The sequence below is a fragment of the Alosa alosa genome, chromosome 15, assembly GCF_017589495.1.
Source record: "Alosa alosa isolate M-15738 ecotype Scorff River chromosome 15, AALO_Geno_1.1, whole genome shotgun sequence".
NCBI lineage: Eukaryota > Metazoa > Chordata > Actinopteri > Clupeiformes > Clupeidae > Alosa > Alosa alosa.
This window is the reverse complement of record NC_063203.1, coordinates 1,093,293-1,113,200: the sequence shown is the minus strand read 5'-3', so window position 1 is coordinate 1,113,200 and position 19,908 is coordinate 1,093,293. Positions and strand designations below refer to the sequence as shown.

The 19,908-nt window shown below is 44.4% G+C and overlaps 1 protein-coding gene across 1 annotated transcript; it reads right to left on the bottom strand.

Annotated features, from left to right (window-relative positions):
- Positions 1–1,495: 1,495 nt before the first annotated feature.
- Positions 1,496–18,192, bottom strand: LOC125308829 (cytochrome c oxidase subunit 7A2, mitochondrial). Its single transcript, XM_048265438.1, has 4 exons — positions 18,085–18,192; positions 11,082–11,168; positions 2,117–2,201; positions 1,496–1,681 (listed from the first exon to the last, which is right to left on the bottom strand). Exons 1-4 carry the CDS (start codon positions 18,097–18,099, stop codon positions 1,620–1,622), a joined length of 249 nt encoding a protein of 82 aa, XP_048121395.1. The 5' UTR covers positions 18,100–18,192; the 3' UTR covers positions 1,496–1,619.
- Positions 18,193–19,908: the final 1,716 nt, after the last annotated feature.

Sequence of the window (19,908 nt, the reverse complement as noted above, 5' to 3'; positions counted from 1 at the left end):
TCACTTGCTTCTGTCAAGTGTCATTCGTTTTTTGTCATGACAGGTTAGGGTTATGATAGTGTCATGTCACTCTTATGTAGATACCTTCAAGTATTACAGTATTCTGATACAAAATATGAAGGCATTTCCATCATCACAATCAAATACAAATGACAAAATAATATTTAGTATTTTGTATTCGTATTTTAAATACATGTATCAGAAATACTGCCCATCCCTGATCTAAGCCTATTTCAAAAGTCATCAAAGTCTATTTTTGTGAAACTGAAACAATACAGTGCATTGCCTTGTATGGACTTTAATTAAATTAGTATTTGTGTGACGGTATTAACACTTTCCTGAGAACTCATCTATACATTTAGCTTTACAAGTTCAACAAGCTAATGTCTCAGAGTTAGTTGTCTTACATTAGCATAACTTTGCCATTTGATAAAAAACAGAGTTCATGTGATAATAGACAGGGATGGATTATTGCACGGGCCTACCGGGCCCAGGCCCAGGGGCCCAAGGAGTGAGGGGGCCCTGAATCCCATTGCATGGAATCAATATCAATACATCAGGATGTAGGCTATGAATCTGATTGAATTAAAGGATTGGCCATCCCCAAAATGCACCAGAATACACAATCCCCAGGAATCCCCCCCCCCACACACACATATGTGACAATTAGTGGGGGGCCCTTAATACATCTGGGCCCAGGGGCCCGAAAGTTCATAATCCGTCCATGATAATAGAGTTCATCTATTATCCTACCATTGATTACCATTGAGTCAAAGATCCGACCCAGGGACCAGATCTGCCCTGCCAGCAGGTTTCATATGTTCAGTTGTTGTGGGCAGGAGTGGGAAATTAAAAAATAAATAAAATAGATATTCACATCTAGTTGTCAACTATGTGTAATAATACGCAATATTGCCATGATATGATAAATTAATTAAGCACTACAAATAAACCACACTAAGAAAGGAAGATGCAGAAAAGGAAGAATGTGGTTTACGGCACCAACAATTCCATGGTGTAGTCATATACTGTCTATGCTAGTGATAGGGAAAAAGAGAAAGACTGACATAGGGTATTTCAAGAAAGAGCAGTAGGCCTATATGACAGACCTACAGTATATGATTAACCTATATGTCTTGGTTGCTCAAAAGTGGGTGTAGTAAAGGAGTAAATCACCAAACAACAATCTCATACCATAAATAAATGTAAAAAATAACCATGCCACTGATGACCCCCACAAGGTCTCATTCCATCAAATATGCCCAATCCACGAGGTCTCATTCCATCAAATATGCCCAATATGGGTCTGACTTCCCTGAGTTAAAGACTCATATGGGAGCTCCATGCTGCAAATAGGAGTTATCAATAGTGACAGGTGCTGAGTCAAGTAGCTTGTAGTATGTAAACAACCATATGAACATGTACCTTTGAGGAACTAAGGCGAATTTGTAGGGGTTAATGGCTAAAGTGTGTCAATAAGTCTGAGAGAGGCGGATTCTGGCAGGAATATCTTTATTTTGTAAATTATTGTATATGTCTAAAGTTATTTTGGTATGGTCAAGAAAAGAGAGTTAAGAAGAGAAGAAAATGACAGATCTTAGGGCTGTGTTGGTGGCCTCTTAGTCTTTCTTATTCTTGGGCAGACTGGCAAACAGAAGCCAGTATAGGGAGAAACAAGTTCCTGAAACAGTAGACCAGGACATTTACAATAAAATCATTAGTAATAGAAATCACTATACAAGTTACACAGTTACAAGATACACTATACGGTTGCTGATCATAGAAAATAACTGTCTAGGTGATTAAACTATATTAGATACTACTATACAACTATATACTAGATATATACTACTATACTAGAAATAGTCATATCTTATAATGGATTTCACCACTATTATTTAACATATTTACAGTTACTTATCTATTGACAAAATTTACCACTATAATGATCAAATATCACAGTGCAATGTTACAACCAGGCTTCTTTCTCTTTGTATAAAAAGTATCACTCTCAAACACACATTCACACTATTCTACAAAATAATGTAATAGATTGATTATTATGTGCTATACAATGCATTAGTCACTGAATATGCCAAAAGACAATGTCTGTTACCTGCAATAGTTAAGGTCATGGTAAGACGGTAGAGCAGGACGTCTGTAGTTCCACCCTTGATGTGAATAGGCAGACCATTGTCCTCCTGTGACACAGTAATCACATTCAAACTCTGCACTTTCAAAAATACAAAATTATTAAATATTTCCACTTATACAGGAATTGACAGAGTAGAAATACTGACAGAGTTCACAGTGACAGTTGTCTGTTGTGGATTTCCATCCATGTATATTAGGAAGATACCATTTCTGAGATTAGAGTTTATCTGAGGAGATATTGGGCCCCACACTGTAGCATGAGCTAATGAAGATGACGGGCCCTATCTTACACACGGTGGAAAGCGCAACGCAAGACTTATTCTTATCTTACACTGAATAAAGTGATACATTTCCTTTGTTCAAACTTTGTAACGTATATCCTGAAAAGGACACTTGAGCAATTGATTCATGGATTCAACCTACATTACTGGCAGAGATTTTTATATCAGTCTAGGAGATCATGTATCTGAAAAACATGACTTGCCTTTTGGTGTGGCCCAGGGGAGCTGTCTTGGTCCCCTGCTATTTTCCCTATATATGCTTTCATTGGGAAACATCATAAGTCAGCATCATGTAAACTTCCACAGCTACGCAGATGATACCCAATTGTATATTTCTGTGGAGCCAACTAACCCAGATGGCCTTTGCTCCCTCACTGCATGCCTAACCTCCATTAATCAGTGGATGAGCAAAAAGTTTTTGAAACTAAATGATGACAAAACAGAGGTACTTTTGGTTGGACCAAAACTAAAGCGAGATATTGTTCTTAGTAATCTGGGGAACTTGGCGCACCAGGTCAAACCAAAAGTATCAAGGCTCGGTGTCATCTTAGATGAAGAGTTAAGTTTTAAGCCCCATATCAGTAAAGTTACTCAGACAGCCTATTTCCACTTGAGAAACATTGCCAAAGTGCGGCCCTTTTTAACTCAACAAGATGCAGAAAAACTAATTCACGCCTTTATCACTAGCAGGTTAGACTACTGCAATGCACTTTTCACTGGTCTTCCCAAAAAACATCTAAAGAAATTGTCACTCATACAGAACTCTCTGCGGCTAGACTTTTTTAACTAAGACTAAGAAGAGAGAACACATCACCCCTGTGTTGGCTGAACTGCACTGGCTCCCTATTTCCTATAGAATTGATTTTAAGGTTATGTTAATTACTTACAAAGCTCTGAATGGCATAGCACCTTCATATATCTCTGAGCTTTTAATATCTTATCAACCACAAAGGAAACTTACTGTAGATCATCCAATTCTAATCTTTTAATCGTACCCAAAGTGCTCCACAAACAAAGTGGAGCTTTGCTTTTATCCAAAGTGGAGCTGCTTTTATCCATTATGCCCCCAAACTATGGAACACCCTGCCTCTGTGCATCAAGCAGGCGAGTTCAGTAACTATTTTAAAAAAAGACCTGTAGACTACTTTTTCAGATTATTCTACATCTGCTGCTATTGGAGGGCGCAGCCAGCCAGAAGCAGATGGGCTCCCCCTATTAAGTCAGGTTCTGCTCAAGGTTTCTTCCTGGAATATGGGAGTTTTTCCTTGCCACAGTTGCCATATGGTGTGCTTGTGGGGGGTAAGAGGGTTAAGGCTGCCAGTCTTATGACATGTCATTTTCTATATTTTTGATATGTTGCTGAGTGGATCATAAACGGCCCCTAGCAATGAAGAAAAGTGATTGATAATGAATGACTGACTATTATTGTGTTACATGCTTCTAATGTAAAGCACTTTGAGCTGCATTCTGTGTATGAAAGGTGCTATACAAATAAAGCGTATTATTATTTGTAAACTTTATACTTTTTGAGATATTAACAAAAAACAAGCTTATTTTTCCCCACAGACTTTGCATTATGACATCAAGGGCCAATTACACGGATTTGCACCTGTATCAACTGCTTGCACCTGTATGCAACTAGGCCATCTCTCTTTGGGATATAAGCCACATTCCATCCAACTTTCAATCCATGTATCTTCTTCAAACCATTCACTCATCCACCCATTAAACTATCAACATCCATTAAACAATCTTCCTATCAACATCCATTAAACTTTCTGTCTATCAACATCCATTACACTAGACTGTTTTAAGGGCTTTTAAATACTAAAGCATTACTACCTTTTGTTAGAAGGATTTATCCTGGTCATTGGAAGTGCCATACACACATGCGAGTCTAGGCTACCCAAATCTGCCACAATTTCATGTATTAATACTTGCATTGATTTCATTTTGATTTTTAAGTAATAAAAATACAAAAAGCGTATTATATTTTGACATGTATCTAACCACTGCATGCTGGCAGCTCGACTGGCCTTACATGTGTGTGTAGAGCAGACTGTCCTGAATCTGGCAATATCATTGCCATGGTGGAGGAATTCTCTGGGGCTGAGCAATTTACAGACATATGTGGTGTGCGCCGTACAGAAATAAATGCCATTTTTTTATTTAGTGATGAAAAATGACCTTTCTGCGCTCCATATCTGTGACATGAACTGATCTGACCTAACTTGACCCGAGTTTGCGTGTTAGCCTGTGGCCTACATGTGCCTATGGTGTATGCACTCACAAATTATTCACTACAACAACTTTTTACTGCATTGCTATGAACAAAGTAGAGGGAAAAAAGGTGTTTCTTTGTTGAGCAAATTGGGATGCAATGTGAGCCTTGAATTGGATGCCATGCAGGAATTTGCTAGGATCTCAAAACCGGATTATGAACATGCTTTGCCATAGCGTTGGATTCTAAACATGCTTTGCTACAAAAACACAAAAACTTGGGGTAAGTCGAGCTATATGAAGTTATTATTTTGCTGTCACTTCGTCTGTTTTATAACCCAGAAGGATGTACTTGGTATCAAATGATAGCTCTGTGTCTCCTCTTTTGTACGACATGAGTGGCATATCTAGCCGATCAAGGGTAATGGGTGTGCAGCATGGGTTTTTGTACATTACGTTATTATTTTGCAGTCACTTCGTCTGTTTTTATAAGCCAGAAGGATCTATATACATGGTATCAATGGATAACCTTGTGTCTCCTCTTTCATCTGATATGCTTGCCATTGTCATGAGCTCTCTCTCTGCCTGGTAACACGCGCTGATTAAAGTCTGATGACCTCCACCTGTTCCTGCTCTGCTCTGCCTCACCCTCGTTTACCTACCAGCTGCACTGCATTCACCACTCATCATGCCCGGTATATAAAGCCTTGCTTTTCAGTCCACACTTGTCAGATCGTCTGCAAACCCGCACCAGTTACCTGCCTGTCTTGGAAAACAACTCTGACTCTTTGCCTGTGAACCCAGACCCGCCCGCCGACTACTTCTTTGATCTCCAGCCCCGGTAATCTTGACCTGCCTTCCGTCTCTCTTCTCTGAATACAGCCTAGCCCTTGACTGTACTGCTGCTTCGTTTCAATTGCTGTTGTGTGTGTGTTTCCCCCAGGACTTCCCGGATCATCCAGCTCCTGCCATTGCTGCTCGGCTATTGGGGGAACACCACCCACCGCCATGCAACGCCTGGAAGAGACTGAGAGAGAGGCAAACCGCAACACTGCTGACACTGCCTCCCTACTTCAAGCCGCCTACCAACAGCTTCAGCAGTTCCAGCAGCAACAGCAACAACTTGCTATGATCATTCAACTTCTCACCAACCTTTCTCCTCTGCCTGCTCCCACCGCCCAGCCCCAGCCAGCCTGCTCACCGCCCAGCACCCGAGTCTCCTGCCCAGTCCACTGCTGCCGTGGCTGCCGGAGCCCCAGAACCCAGGATCGGGCAACCCAGAGCGGTTCAGCGGCGACCCAACCCAGGTAAGGCGTTCCTGATGAGCTGCCGTGTCCAGTTTACCCTGCAACCCAGGACTTTTGCCACTGAAGGGGCGAGGGTCGGTTACGTGATCACTCACCTGACGGGCGAGCTCGACTCTGGGGAACGGCGGAGTTCGGCGCCAGACCCCAGCATGTGCAACCTTCAACCTATTCGCAGAGGAGATGCTCAAGGTATTCGATTTGGAATCCACCACAGCGAGGCATCTCGGGACCCTGATGAGTATTCGCCAAGGCAGAAGGACTGTTGCGGATTACTCCATTGACTTCCGAACTGTGGCAAGTCGGAGACTCCTGGAACATGGAAGCATTGGTGGATGCCTTCCTCCACAGCCTGGCGGGACTACATAAAGGACGAGCTGGTTTCCCATGATCAACCCCCACTCTTGATGAAGCCATTGCTCTGGCTGTCCGCGTCGACCGCAGGATCCAGGTCCGTGCGTCGAGAGAGAGGGCGCCAGAGTCCATCCACCAGCACACGGAGTGTCCCAACTGCCCTTCTGTCCGCACCTGCCACACCGTCCTAACCAGCCGGACCAGTCTGAACCGATGGAGATGGGCCGCGCCCTAACCCCTGCAGAGCCCAGCGACGATCACCTCCAACTTGTGCCTGTACTGTGGTGGTGATGGTCATCGAGTCGCCACCTGTCCAGCAAAGGCGGAGCTCACCAGATGTAGGAGGAACTGATGAGCTCAATGAACATTCCGCCCTCCATCAGCCGTAAACCCCTCATCCAAGTCTGTCTTTACCTGTCTGATTCCACCCACACCCTGGCAGCCCTGGTGGACTCTGGCGCAGAAGCAAACATTATTGACAAAGGACTTGCTTTCGTCAGCTGGGCTTGGAAAGCCATCGCTTGTCCACTCCTGTTCCAGCCGGGCCCTGGGCGGTCACGTGCACTGGCACAGTTACCAGCATCACAGCCCCCATCTCAATGATGGTGTCAGGAAACCACCGAGTGACCATCCGCTTCCACCTGCTCAGCTCCCCAGGCCAACCCCTAATCCTGGGCTACCCTTGGCTCCGTCTCCACAATCCTCACCTCGATTGGGCCTCCGAACTGTGAAAGAGTGGGGAAATGCCTGCCACCTGACCTGTTTTGCGTGCTGCCTCGCTGCCCCCGGCTCAGTACCCCCAGCACTGCCCCGACATTTTTCTAATGTCCCTGAATGTTACCATGGCCTCCGAGAGGTGTTCAACAAGACCAAAGCCACATCTCTGCCCCCCACACCGTCCGTGCGACTGTGCCATTGATCTCCCTCCCTGGGACTGCTCCACCCAAAGGTCACCTCTACTCACTATCCCCTCCTGAAAGAAAAACTATGGAGGATTACATCAGGGACTCCCTGGCAGCTGGACTCATCCGCCCGTCTTCCTCGCCAGCTGGTGCCGGGTTCTTCTTTGTGGGAAAAGAAAGATGGTTCTCTTAAGCCCCTGCATTGATTATCGAGGTCTGAACGATGTCACAGTGAAGAACCGGTACCCTCTTGCCTTTACTCACCTCTGCTTTTGAGTTGCTCCAGGGATCCACTATTTTCACCAAACTGGACCTTAGAAATGCTTACCACCTAGTCCGGTAAGGGAGGGTGACGAGTGGAAGACTGCATTCAACACCCACACCGGCCATTATGAGTACCTGGTAATGCCATTTGGCCTCCAACGCCCCAGCGGTATTCCAGGCGCCAGTGAATGATGTGCTGCGGGACATGCTGAATAAATTCGTCTTAGTGTATCTGGGCGACATCTTAATTTTCTCCAGAACTCTGTCCGAACACACTGGGTCATGTCCAGATGGTTCTTCAACGGCTCCTGGAGAACTCCCTTTATGTCAAAGCGAGAAAATGCGTTCCACGCTCAGACTGTGTCGTTCCTGGGATACATTGTCACTGAAGGCAATATCCAGATGGACCCCATAAAGGTCTGACAGTTTACCTCCCTGGCCAGTTCCGGGAATAGGAAGAAGTTGCAGCAATTCCTCGGGTTTGCCAATTTCTACCAAGATTCATCCGAACTACAGCTCCGCCGCCTCCACTCACAGCTCTGACCAGCATCAAACACCCCTTTTCCTGGACCCCAGAGGCCAACACAGCCTTTCATACCCTCAAGGCCCGGTTCACCACTGCCCCCATCCTCCAGATGCCGGATTCAGACCGCAGTTCGTTTGTCGAGGTGGATGCCTCAGGCGGGAGTCGGGGCCATACTCTCTCAACGGGCAGAGGAGGACAACAAGTTGCACCCCTGTGCATTTTTTCTCGCCGGCTTTCACCTGCAGAGCACAATTATGATGTTGGAGACCGCGAGCTGTTGGCAGTCAAGCTTGCCCTGGAGGAGTGGCGCCACTGGCTGGAGGGGTCCACAGTTCCGCTCCTGGTCTGGACCGATCACAAAACCTCCGAATACATCCGCAACGCCAAACGTCTTATCCCCAGACAGTCCCGCTGGGCCTTGTTTTTCACCAGATTCAACTTCACCCCTGTCATATACCCCCAGGTTCTCGGAACACCAAGCGGACGCTCTCCCGTCAGTTTCATAAGGATGACGCCCTTCCCAGGAACCTGCATCAATTCTGCCCGATCCCTCGCGCCCGTGAGCTGCCCTGACCTGGGATATCGGAGGAGGAAATTCAGGAGGCCCTCCGTGACCATCCCAGTCCCAGTGCATGCCCAGACGGGGTCGCCTCCTTTTGTCCCAGAGAATTTGAGGTCCCGGGTCATACAGTGGGGACACAACTCCCGCCCTGCCTGCCACCCGGGCTCAAGCACCTGCCATCTCCTGCCCAGCTTCTGGTGGTCTGCTTTGAGAAGGGATGTCCGAGAATTGTCCGTGCCTGCCCCACCTGCAATCAGAACAAGTCCTCCACTCGCCCCCCGCTGGTTTACTCCAGCCCTTGCCTGTGCCCACACGACCCTGGTCCCACGCCTCCTTGGACTTTGTAACTGGCCTCCCACCATCAGGTGGGATGACGGTCATTCTCACTGTGGTGGACCGTTCAGCAAGATGGCACACTTCATTCCCCTCCCTAAACTGCCATCTGCCAGAGAGACTGCCCAGGCTGTTCTTGATCATGTCTTCCGCCTACACGGGCTGCCCAGGGATGTTGTCTCTGACCGAGGTCCCAATTCACCTCCACATTCTGGAAGGAGTTCTGCTGTCTTCTAGGGGCCACAGTGAGTCTCACCTCTGGGTTCCACCCCCAGTCCAATGGTCAATCCGGCTGGGCAAACCAGGAGCTGGAGAAGGCGCTGGGGTGCATGGTTTCTCGCAAAACCCCAGGCTTGGGCACAACAACTGACGTGGATAGAGTATGCTCACAACTCCCCTCACCTGCTCTGCCACTGGTATGTCACCCTTCCAGTGTGTGTATGGCTACCAGCCCCCCTGTTTCCCAGCCAGGAGGGAGATGTGTCCTGCCCGCCTGCCCCTCGCCATGCCCGCCGTTGCCCGCTGCATACCTGGTCACAAGCTCGTGCCACGCCACTCAAGTCAGCTGTCAGCTATGCCACTGGGGCTAACCGGCCAAGATCGCCGCACCCGCCACCGTGTTGGCCAGAAGGTGTGGCTGTCAGCCAAGGATCTCCCACTGCGGGTGGAATCACAGAAACTGGCACCTCCTCGATTCCTCGCCCGCTCCCTATCCAGAGGGTCATCAGCCCAACCGCAGTCCGCTCCAGTTGCCAACCTCCATGAGGGTGCACCCTACTTTCCATGTTTCAAAAGTCAAGCCGACGCATGAAAGCCCGCTGGTCCCCGTGCCGCTTCCTCCTCCTCCCTCCTCCTCCCTCGCTGGACGGTGGGCTGGTGTACACCGCTCGACGCCTGCTTCGGGTCCAGACGGCGGGTAGGGGCCTCCAGTATCTCGGCCGACTGGGAGGGCTATGAGCCTGAGGAGAGAACCTGGGTGCCAGCCAGTCGGATTGTGGACCGACACTCATCAGCCGACTTCCACCGCCTGCATCCTGATCAACCTGCAACCGTAGGGGCCGCCCCAGAGGGGTCCCCTAACCGGCCCTGCCCGCCCGGCTTCCTGTCCTGTGCCTGACCCTGACCCTGTCTCGGTACCCTGTCCTGTCTTCTGTCCACGACCCTCCAGCTCCCCCGAGGATGAGGATGTTCACTGACCGCTTCGGAGGAATTCTAGCCCTCCACCGCTCCCTCCGCCCCCCGGCAGGTCACTCTTGGGGACTTCTGGGGCCGCCCCTTAGGGGGTTCTGTCATGAGCTCTCTCTCTGCCTGGTAACACGCATTTGATTAAAGTCTGATGACCTCCACCTGTTCCTGCTCTGCTCTGCCTCACCCTCGTTTACCTACCAGCTGCACTGCATTCACCACTCATCATGCCCGTATATAAAGCCTTTGCTTTTCAGTCCACACTTGTCAGATCGTCTGCAAACCCGCACCAGTTACCTGCCTGTCTTGGAAAAACAACTCTGACTCTTTGCCTGTGAACCCAGACCCGCTGACTACTTCTTTGATCTCCAGCCCCGTAATCTTGACCTGCCTTCCGCCTTCTTCTACTAATACAGCCTAGCCCTTGACTGTACTGCTGCTTCGCTTCAATTGCTGTTGTGTGTGTGTGTTTCCCCAGGACTTCCCCCGGATCATCCAGCTCCTGCCATTGCTGCTCGGCTATTGGGGGAACACACACACACAGACTCTGGAACTCCCCGAACCCCTGAAACCCCGTAACCCCCAACCCTTAAATAAACATTCTAACGTGACGCTTTTGTGGTCCTCGTCCTGTTTGGTGTCTGACAGCCATACCTATGTGATCATGGGTGCGAGTAATGGGAGTAATGGGTGCGCAGGTGAACGCAGAGAAGTATAGACTGTAAATATGATGCAATTGATTTCTTGATTTTTTTTATTTTCATACTTCGTACAGACAAGTGTGTAGTCTCGTTGGAAAGCCATGCAATAAAGGTTTCATCTAGCCGCGATGACACTTACATGACACCACTATGCGTTTTCAACTCAGTAATTGTGAAAAAAAAAGTATAAATCCAGCGTTTGTACAGGCAGTCACATACTTCTGTTTCCCTCGGTTGTTTTCTGTAGCCTAAAAGTCCATACCAAAACTCATGCCTTATTATTGTCTGCACTCACCTGGAAAAGCTTCTGATGCTCTGGAACTCTGTTTTTCAGCTGTTTTGTGGTTGTACTGAAAGCTCTGTGAGCCACCCGGGGAAGATTCTGGAATAAATCCACATATGAGACAGGGATGCAGGTAACATGAGAACTGAAACTCTAGAGCATGAATACAATACATAATATGTCACCCTTAAAGTGTAACTCTGGAGTAAAAACAACCTAGGGTCTATTTACCGTAGTTAAAAACGTCAAACTTTTGATTGAGAGCAAAGTTGCGTTCATTGGTGGCGTTTTGAGCAAGATTGTTTAATTGCATTATCACTGAATGGGCTTACAGTGATGCTAACCGGGCAGGGTGCCACATTGCTATTTTATACCCCTAACAATGCTCAAAATATAATTACACTTCTGTGGTAGTGTGGAGAGGGTTTCTACAGACAAACCGAAGTATTCAAGATTGTCTTTATTACATCTCAAAATTTATTACAGCTCAAAAAAATTGTTGTTTTTTTTGCTCCTCAACAAATAAATGATAAATAAATAGTATGGTAGCAGCTGAAACAGCCCATGACTAGGATGGCTGGGGTCCATATTGATTCTAATGGGCTATCTGATACATCTCCTGTTTATTAAGTCCTGGATGGAGGGCAGATCACATCCACAGATGCCTTGTGCTGTACACACAACTCTTTGTAGTGATTTTCGTTTGGTTGCAGAGCAGCTTCCAAACCATGCATTGATGCCTCCAGTTAGGACACTCTCTGTAGTGCCTCTGTAAAAGGCCTTCAGGATCTTGGATCACATACCAAACTTTCTTATGGGCTCCTTACACCAAACAACTTTGACAAAATGGGAAAGATTCTTGAAAAACTGGAGTCTTTTGAGGAAAGCTTGAAAGGGGGGCATTAGTTAAAAGACTACAATCTTTCAAGAATCTTTCCCAAATCTTGTCAAAGTTGTTTGGTGTAAGGTGGCCATTAGTCGTCTGAGGTTGAAGAGACGCCGTTGGGCTTTTTTTTACAATCTGATCAGTGTGACCATCCCAGGTAAAGTCTTCTGTGATATTAACACCAAGGAACAGCATCGCCGTTGATGGTAATGGCGTCAAACTGATCTTCTTTCCTCCTGAAGTTTACAATTAGCTCTATGGTCTTTGGTTGAATATGTCTGTAAACCAAAGTCCTTTTAGGCAAGTCCCTCCACTCGGCGGCCATATTGCAACGCTTTTTGGGCACTCATAGGGCATCCTTTTCAGCAGAAATGCGCGTGCACAAGGCTTCACGACACCAGCCTTGCTCCAGCGGCGAGTTCACAACACATGAATGGCACGATGTCTTCACAACACACCACATGATTGGCTTAATGTATTCACATCACACCACATGATTGGCTCAATGTATTCACATGTCGACGTTTTGCCTAGGAAGGGGTGGGATATGTGTAGACAACGGCCGTATTGGCGTTACAAACTAACCCCATGCATTTCTATGGAGGGTTTTTTGAGTGCTGTGTCTCCTCATTAGAAAGTCTCTGCGTAAACACACCAGCCAACAGCTCTGAACATACTCTTACACGACCTGGTATCCTGTCAGACCCTGCTTTACACAACCTGGTATCCCATCAGACCCTGCTGCTTTGTGGATGTTGACTTGCCTGAAGGATTTCCGCACATCAGCCTCTGTGACCATTAGGCCTGGATCAACAAAGAGATCAGTGATGGAGGGGGTTCATCTGGAGGGTCAGTGGTAACCTCAAAGCGGAAATAGAAGTGATTTAGCTCATCTGGGAGTGAAGGATAAGAAACTTGGATCTTGCATTTCTGTTCTTTAAGATCTGAGATCATGTGTAGCCCCTGCCAAATGCTTCTTGAATCTTTACCTTCCAGTTGTTCTTCAATGTTATGCTTATAGCCCCAATTTGCTGCTTTGTTTGTTTTTCGCAGGTCATATCTGGCTTTTTTTCTCCAGCTCCTTGTTTCCTTTTTTCTCCAGCTCCTTTGTTCTTGTTTGTAAATTTTGAACATGTGAGAGGTTATAACAAGACCTGTATCTGTAGGAAGAAAATTCAATGGCTTCCTGGTCTAGTATCGTCAAATCAACAGGCGCGTTTCATCGAACGTGTGCATGCCAGGGAAAAACCCTGTAAAACTTTCCTCTGCTTCAGGTTTGGTGAAAGGTAGCCAAATGTACTGTGGGCCTGACAGCTATGGCCTTGCAAACCTGACTAACAATCTTTGACACACCCTGTTGAGACCCTGTCTTTGCAGTCCCCTAATCACGTAGGTAGTACAGTGTACAGGCTACCTTTTTCAAAACATGTACTGGAGATTTCATCACCATCAATTTCCCCTCGATGTAAGGACATAGCTCAACAAATGACATGAGTGATGAGCTCTGGACATCATGAAAGTTTATTTCCATTCATCATTGATAATCCCTGTCTTAAAATTGTCCTGTCATGACAATGTCCTATCCTTCTTGTGTGTGGAGCGCTTTGGGTTACTTACTTAGTATCATCTGCTGGTTTGACCAGATATGATTCAAATGTGTCATCTCTGACTAACTTTAAACAGCAGCAGAGGTGGAGGCGAACTAAGCAACATTGAACGTAGAGGCATGTTGCCGGTGACATGGTACAGCAACACCAAATAACTTTCCCTCTGTCGCACGCACGCTATTTGTTTATCCAGCACCGGCTTTGCAAATAACGATGTCCACAGACAAGGTAGAATATTTTGCATGACTTATAAAAGTACGATGTATTGCGACATCAGATGGAAGTCAAATTTGTAATTTCTTGTCTCATTCCATCGAACTACAGATCCGCTACCCGATCTGGCAAACTTACATAGTGCGGTTATAGCCGATAGAGGGCCACGAAGCGAATGCAGAATTGCCGTTCACCCTGTTATGAGTTGATGAACCACTGAACCAATTTTGGAAACATTATTGTAAGGTATGAAAAACTCTTTGGTGTTGCTTTAAGTAAACCGTACATGCTAATGCAAGCCAAACATACAGAAACGGGCATAGGCCTACACCCGCCATTGTGCTGTATCTGTGAAATATGCCTTTCTATTGCATCACATGTCTCATTATAGCAGAGCAACGTGGGCGACAGATAGGAAATAGAGACAGGGCGTCCAAAGTTCTGCTCAGAACGTTGTGTCGCGTCGCGTACAGGACATTCCAATTGAAAACAAGCACATGCTCAATACACAAAGTATCAATCACGTCATTGTTTATAAAAATCTCCTTTGGGTGTCTACATGAACCCAAGGAAACAGGCATTTAAAAAAATCTTCACTAGAAGGCATTTATACAAATATCTGTTTGAGTGAACTAAAACGCTATATGCTAAAGGCCAATCTATAACAAAGATTCACAACAAGATGAGCCGCAACATTCTAAACCAACAACTTGCTGAAACACATGCTGTAAAAAACTGGGGATTCACAACTCGCAACAGCACCAACATTTCCATAACAACGCCTTTGTTACACCACTTGTTGTAGCCAGAAATGAACTAGCTGGCTGGCTAGTTAGCCAGCAAAGGTACCCAACTAACTGATAAGCCCAAAGTCTGTAAATTGAGAGGCAGTTAGAACATAAACTGTACTGTATAGACCTCAACAGTCCCGCCCCTCCACTGAGAGAGCTTAGTTTCCGGAAGTAAGTTTCCCATTCATTTCTCCAATTGACGTCTGGAAAAATCTGTATATAAAGAGTTTTAGACAATGCCTTAGGCTAACCAGCTACAAAGTGACTCATAATCAAGGCTTTGAAGTGGTTCATGGAACGAAAACCAGAAACCTTTGATGTTTTGCTAGGAACAGAAACGAAACCAGAAACTTTACATTTTTTTATGTTCCGGAACAGAAACGTTTATCTAATATAATGGTAACCGGTTAATACCGTTATCTTTTTCATTCTTTGACAAGATTTCTGTGCAATATGAGTTGGTGAGGTTCACTTCCGGTCGTTCACTCATCGGGAAAAATGTAATAGAGAAGCTTGCCGCCAGCTGTACAGGCAGATTTTTTTTTCATTTCCCTCTGGGCCCTGACAAGGTTTTAGGCATTTGTTTATAAGTCTAATATTTCCAATAGCAGCTATATACACACCAGTTGTGGTTTTGTATTGTCTGATGACATAAAGAGACAAAAATGCACTGATTGAGCCCTGACCAAGTTTGGCCAATTGATGTTCACAATGGCAGCTATGCAGCCTACCATATTTCAGTTATTTGCACAGATTTAGCTATGTGAGTTGCACAGAATTCTGGATGGATGTAAGAACTACAGTGATGCTTCTGTAATGCTTGGTGGTTTTGTATTGTTTGTTGACATAAGAGAAACAAATGCACTGATTGGGCCCTGGCCAGGTTTGGTCAAGTTCTCAATGACAGCGATGTAGCCTGCCCTATTTGTCATTTGCACCAATTGAGCTATGTAAAAAGTATAATGGGTAGGTGTTCAGTTGTTTGCCAATAAACGACATGGCAGAAATTGTCCTTGTCTTAATTCATGTACTGTATAATACTGAAAAAAAAATGAAGGCATGTCAGAATTACAGTTATGCCGCTTGCATACAGTAATGTAGCCTATAGTGCTTTTTTAATGTTTGATGACAGGACAAAGACTTATGGAAAATTATGTAGACTAACAATATAATTTTAAAGTCCTAATGATCAGCCTACTTATTTGTATGTCCCGCAGCTGACATGGAACGTTATTAACCGGTTCGGGAACTTTATTTTTTTGTTCTAACCGGTTCAGGAACGTCAATTTTAGGGTTGAACCGAAAACCGGAAACGTTAAAATACTGTTTCTGTTCAGAACGAACCAATTGGGAAATAATTCTGGTTCAAAGCCCTGACTATTATATTTATCAACCATCTGTTTGCACTTACTATTCAATACTTATTATTTTATTACCAACTATTTACCGTGCAAATACTGTCTCAACAGCACTTTATCACCTATTTGCACTTACAGTAGTGATGTAAAACTGCATTTTGTAAATCTAAGCATGTTTGCCATAGACCTGGCCAGGACTACCGTGAATGTAGTCCCAATAGAGAAACAGGTGGGAGTGAGATCATATGGGGATGTGAGGAGTGCAAAATGTGTTGGGGAGAGTTATAGATGACACAATGCCTGTGGATATAGTGGCTGACAAGATGGCTCAGTCTACAGAAGCTTGGCAGATGCATATTCCAGCATTATAACAATTCAAAGCACACTGCCAAAATCACAGAAGAGTTTCAAAGGCAAAGGTTAAGACTATGACCTCGCCAATAGTAGGTCTACTTGAACCCAATTTTGAAAGGAAACTTTAAGTAACACAATCCCTCCTGGAAAAAGCATGTGGAAAAAGCAGGCAAAAAAATTGGCATCTCTCCAGAAATCCACATTGTACACTAAAACTATTACACAACATAATTATTTCCCCATTCCACCACCATCATAAACAGTTGACCTAAATAATCTGTCATAACTGCACTTTTTATTCAGTGTTTGTCATTATGTGATTATTTCTTATATTGTAGTGTCCTGTCTGTAAATAATATGTTCATTGTCTGTTGATTAAGCACTTTCTGTATTGTCCATGCTGTAATGTATATTGCATATATTTTATCATTGCCTATATTGTGTGCTGTTTTTGTATTGTGTACTTTATTTCTTGTTAACATGATTTTTCTCAGACTTTGGGACCAAGGCTACAAGAAAATATCATTAAGTTCAGTAGTGAGGTGGTACAGGTTGACCCTTACTAGCCCATCGACTATACCCATCGACTTCATATGACTAGTTCAGGCCTAATACGATATACAAAATAAGGCTTAACACATAATTGGACTTTAGATTATGATATAACATGTCAAATACTGTGTCGTTACCCAACTTGCTCAATATTCATCTCTCATATGTCTTAAAATTGGTATTTTTCCACCACTGGGTACCGGTCAGAAAGTGGTCTCCCATTGTCCCTGGAGCAATTTGGGGTTAAGTACCTTGCTCAAATGCACAATGGTGGAAGCCAAGAATTGAACCCAAAACTTTTCTGGCTACTACATGCTAGCCTAGCTCCTTAGGTCAGACCACCCCTGAGAATGTCAGAACAGCTTTTATAGCAAAACATTGCCAGTTAAAATGCTACATAGCTACATAGGACGTACTGCTGCTTTAAATGTGTCTGGGTAGGCGGCATACATATACATACATTCACATAAGCCACCAACACCATCACAACCTCACATTTGCTACCAACACCAACATCAAGCGCACCTTCCTTCCTCCGTTATTTTTATAACCACCAGCTGCCACTGATACGTGTACACACACACACATATCATCCATAACATTATGACCTCTGACAGGTGAAGTGAATAACACTGATTATCTCGATATCATGGCACCTGTCAGTGGGTGTGATATATTAGGCAGCAAGTGTTAATGTGAGGTCTGTGATTTAAATAAGATGATTCTAAATAAAATGTTTACTAAAGGTTTTAACAAAGCATTGTAGCATATTTGCAGTATCCTTTTCGAGAAGGGTCAAAGCAGATAATTTCTATACCACCACCACACTCTGATTCTACATGCTGGGACTCATGTCATAAGTTTGGCTACCCATGCCCCTTTGGCTTAACGCATGCGTGTGTGAGCTAAATTTGGAACAGACCCGTGTGATGGGGATAGAGAGATGACCTGGTTTGACTCTTCTGGAGGAAGACTAGTAACTATGGTTAAATACTACAAAGTGTGCCATTGGTTTACAAATACAGTACCACAAAAATATTTTTAAACAAAATATATAAATATATAAAAACAAGGAAATGACGGGTAAAGAAACAATGACCTTAAGGACATTGACCCATTCTAATATAAATAAATAAACAAATAAATATTACAGATTCATTTACCCACATATTTCAAAATGTCCTGAAAATGGTTACTGAAGGCACAACGACATTGGTGTATTACTCCCAGGCACAAGTAAAAATAAGTATTCACCATAAGGATCCTCATGTTCACCACTTGTCTGAGATAGCTCCTGCTGCTCGTCTGGCCTTAGCTTTCAGAAGGGCACACAAACATATCTCTGTGACTCTGAACCTCAGCCAAGTATGGTCAGCAGCAGAGACCAAACTTTCTAATGGCACAGGCATTACTTGGAGTTGAGCCCTACTCCAGAGTCTTCCCAGTTTCGACTGTTCTATCAGTGATCATTACTACTACGTGTCTAATTGTTGAATGTAGGCTACAGAGAGTTTAACACCTACTGTACCGAAGTCAAATTCCTTGTATATGCAAGAATACTTGGCCAATAAAAACTAATTCTGATTCTGATTCTGATTACCACAGTTACAATAGAAAATCAATCATTAAACTAGAAAAGCATTTCCTGAAGGAAATACAGTGCATGAAAATGCAAAACATGATGTAAAATATCATACAGAGTAAAAACAAATAATGCAGATATAGTTGCAATAGTGTTGCTATGGTACATATGTTGGTTGTTATGCCAAATTAAGTGGTTGCTATGCTGGTTGTTTAGGTAATCCTGTTGGTTGCTAGGTTGAAGTTGTGATGGTTGCTAGGCTGTTGCTAGGGTATTTGACATGGTTGCTAGGCTGTTGCTATGGTAATTGAGGTGGTTGCTAGGCTGTTGCTAGGTTAGTTGTGGTGGTTGCTATGCTGGTTGCTAGGTTAAACCCATTGGTTGTTATATTGGTTGCTAGGTTGTAACTGTAGAAGTGGTTGCTAGTCTGTTGCTAGGGTATTTGACATGGTTGCTATGTTGTTGCTAGGGTACATGAGGTGGTTGCTAGGCTGTTGCTAGGTTAGTTGTGGTGGTTGCTATGCTGGTTGCTAGGTTAAACTCATTCGTTGCTATGTTGGTTGCTAGGTTGTAACTGTGAAAGTGGTTGCTAGGGTATTTGACATGGTTGCTAGGCTGTTGCTAGGGTACATGAGGTGGTTGCTAGGCTAGTTGTGGTGGTTGCTATGCTGGTTGCTAGGTTAAACTCATTTGTTGCTATGTTGGTTGCTAGGTTGTAACTGTATAAGTGGTTGCTAGGCTGTTGCTAGGGTATTTTACATGGTTGCTAGTCTTTTGCTAGGGTACTTGAGGTGGTTTCTAGGCTAGATTAGTTGTGGTGGTTGCTATTCTGGTTGCTAGGTTAAACTCATTGGTTGCTAGGTTGTAACTGTGGAAGTGGTTGCTAGGCTGTTACTAGGGTATTTGACATGGTTGCTATATTGGTTGCTAGGTAGATGAGGTTTAATAGTTGGAATGACTAAACAGTTAAATAGGTGGCTAGTTTAAATCAGTGTTTTTCAACCACTGTGCCGGGGCACACTAGTGTGCCGTGAGAGATCATCAGGTGTGCTGCAGAAAATTACCCAAATGTCACTCACTGGTCCAGAAAAGCAACTGTTGCAACAAAGAATTTATAACAACATGCTCTCATTGATTGTATGATTGCACTATTTGTGGTATGCATGCATTGTACAACGGGGCCCCCATATCCAGTATTCACAGAATCACATATCCAGTTCATAACAATTAAATTATAGATATAGTCACCTACAAATGAAACAGAGGGCGCTTGTTTTATTGAGCAGGTCTTGCATAGAAGCCATAATAAGGCCGTATCTGTGTATTATTTGAAATTTTAGGCTATGGTATGTTTATTTTTTCTTCACACAGGATGTTAGTGTGCTGTGGGCCATTTTAAGTGTCAAAAGTGAAAAGGTTGAAAAACACTGGTTTAAATGGTTAAATTATTTGCAAGGTAGATGAGGTTTAATGTAGTTGGAATGCCTGAACAGTAT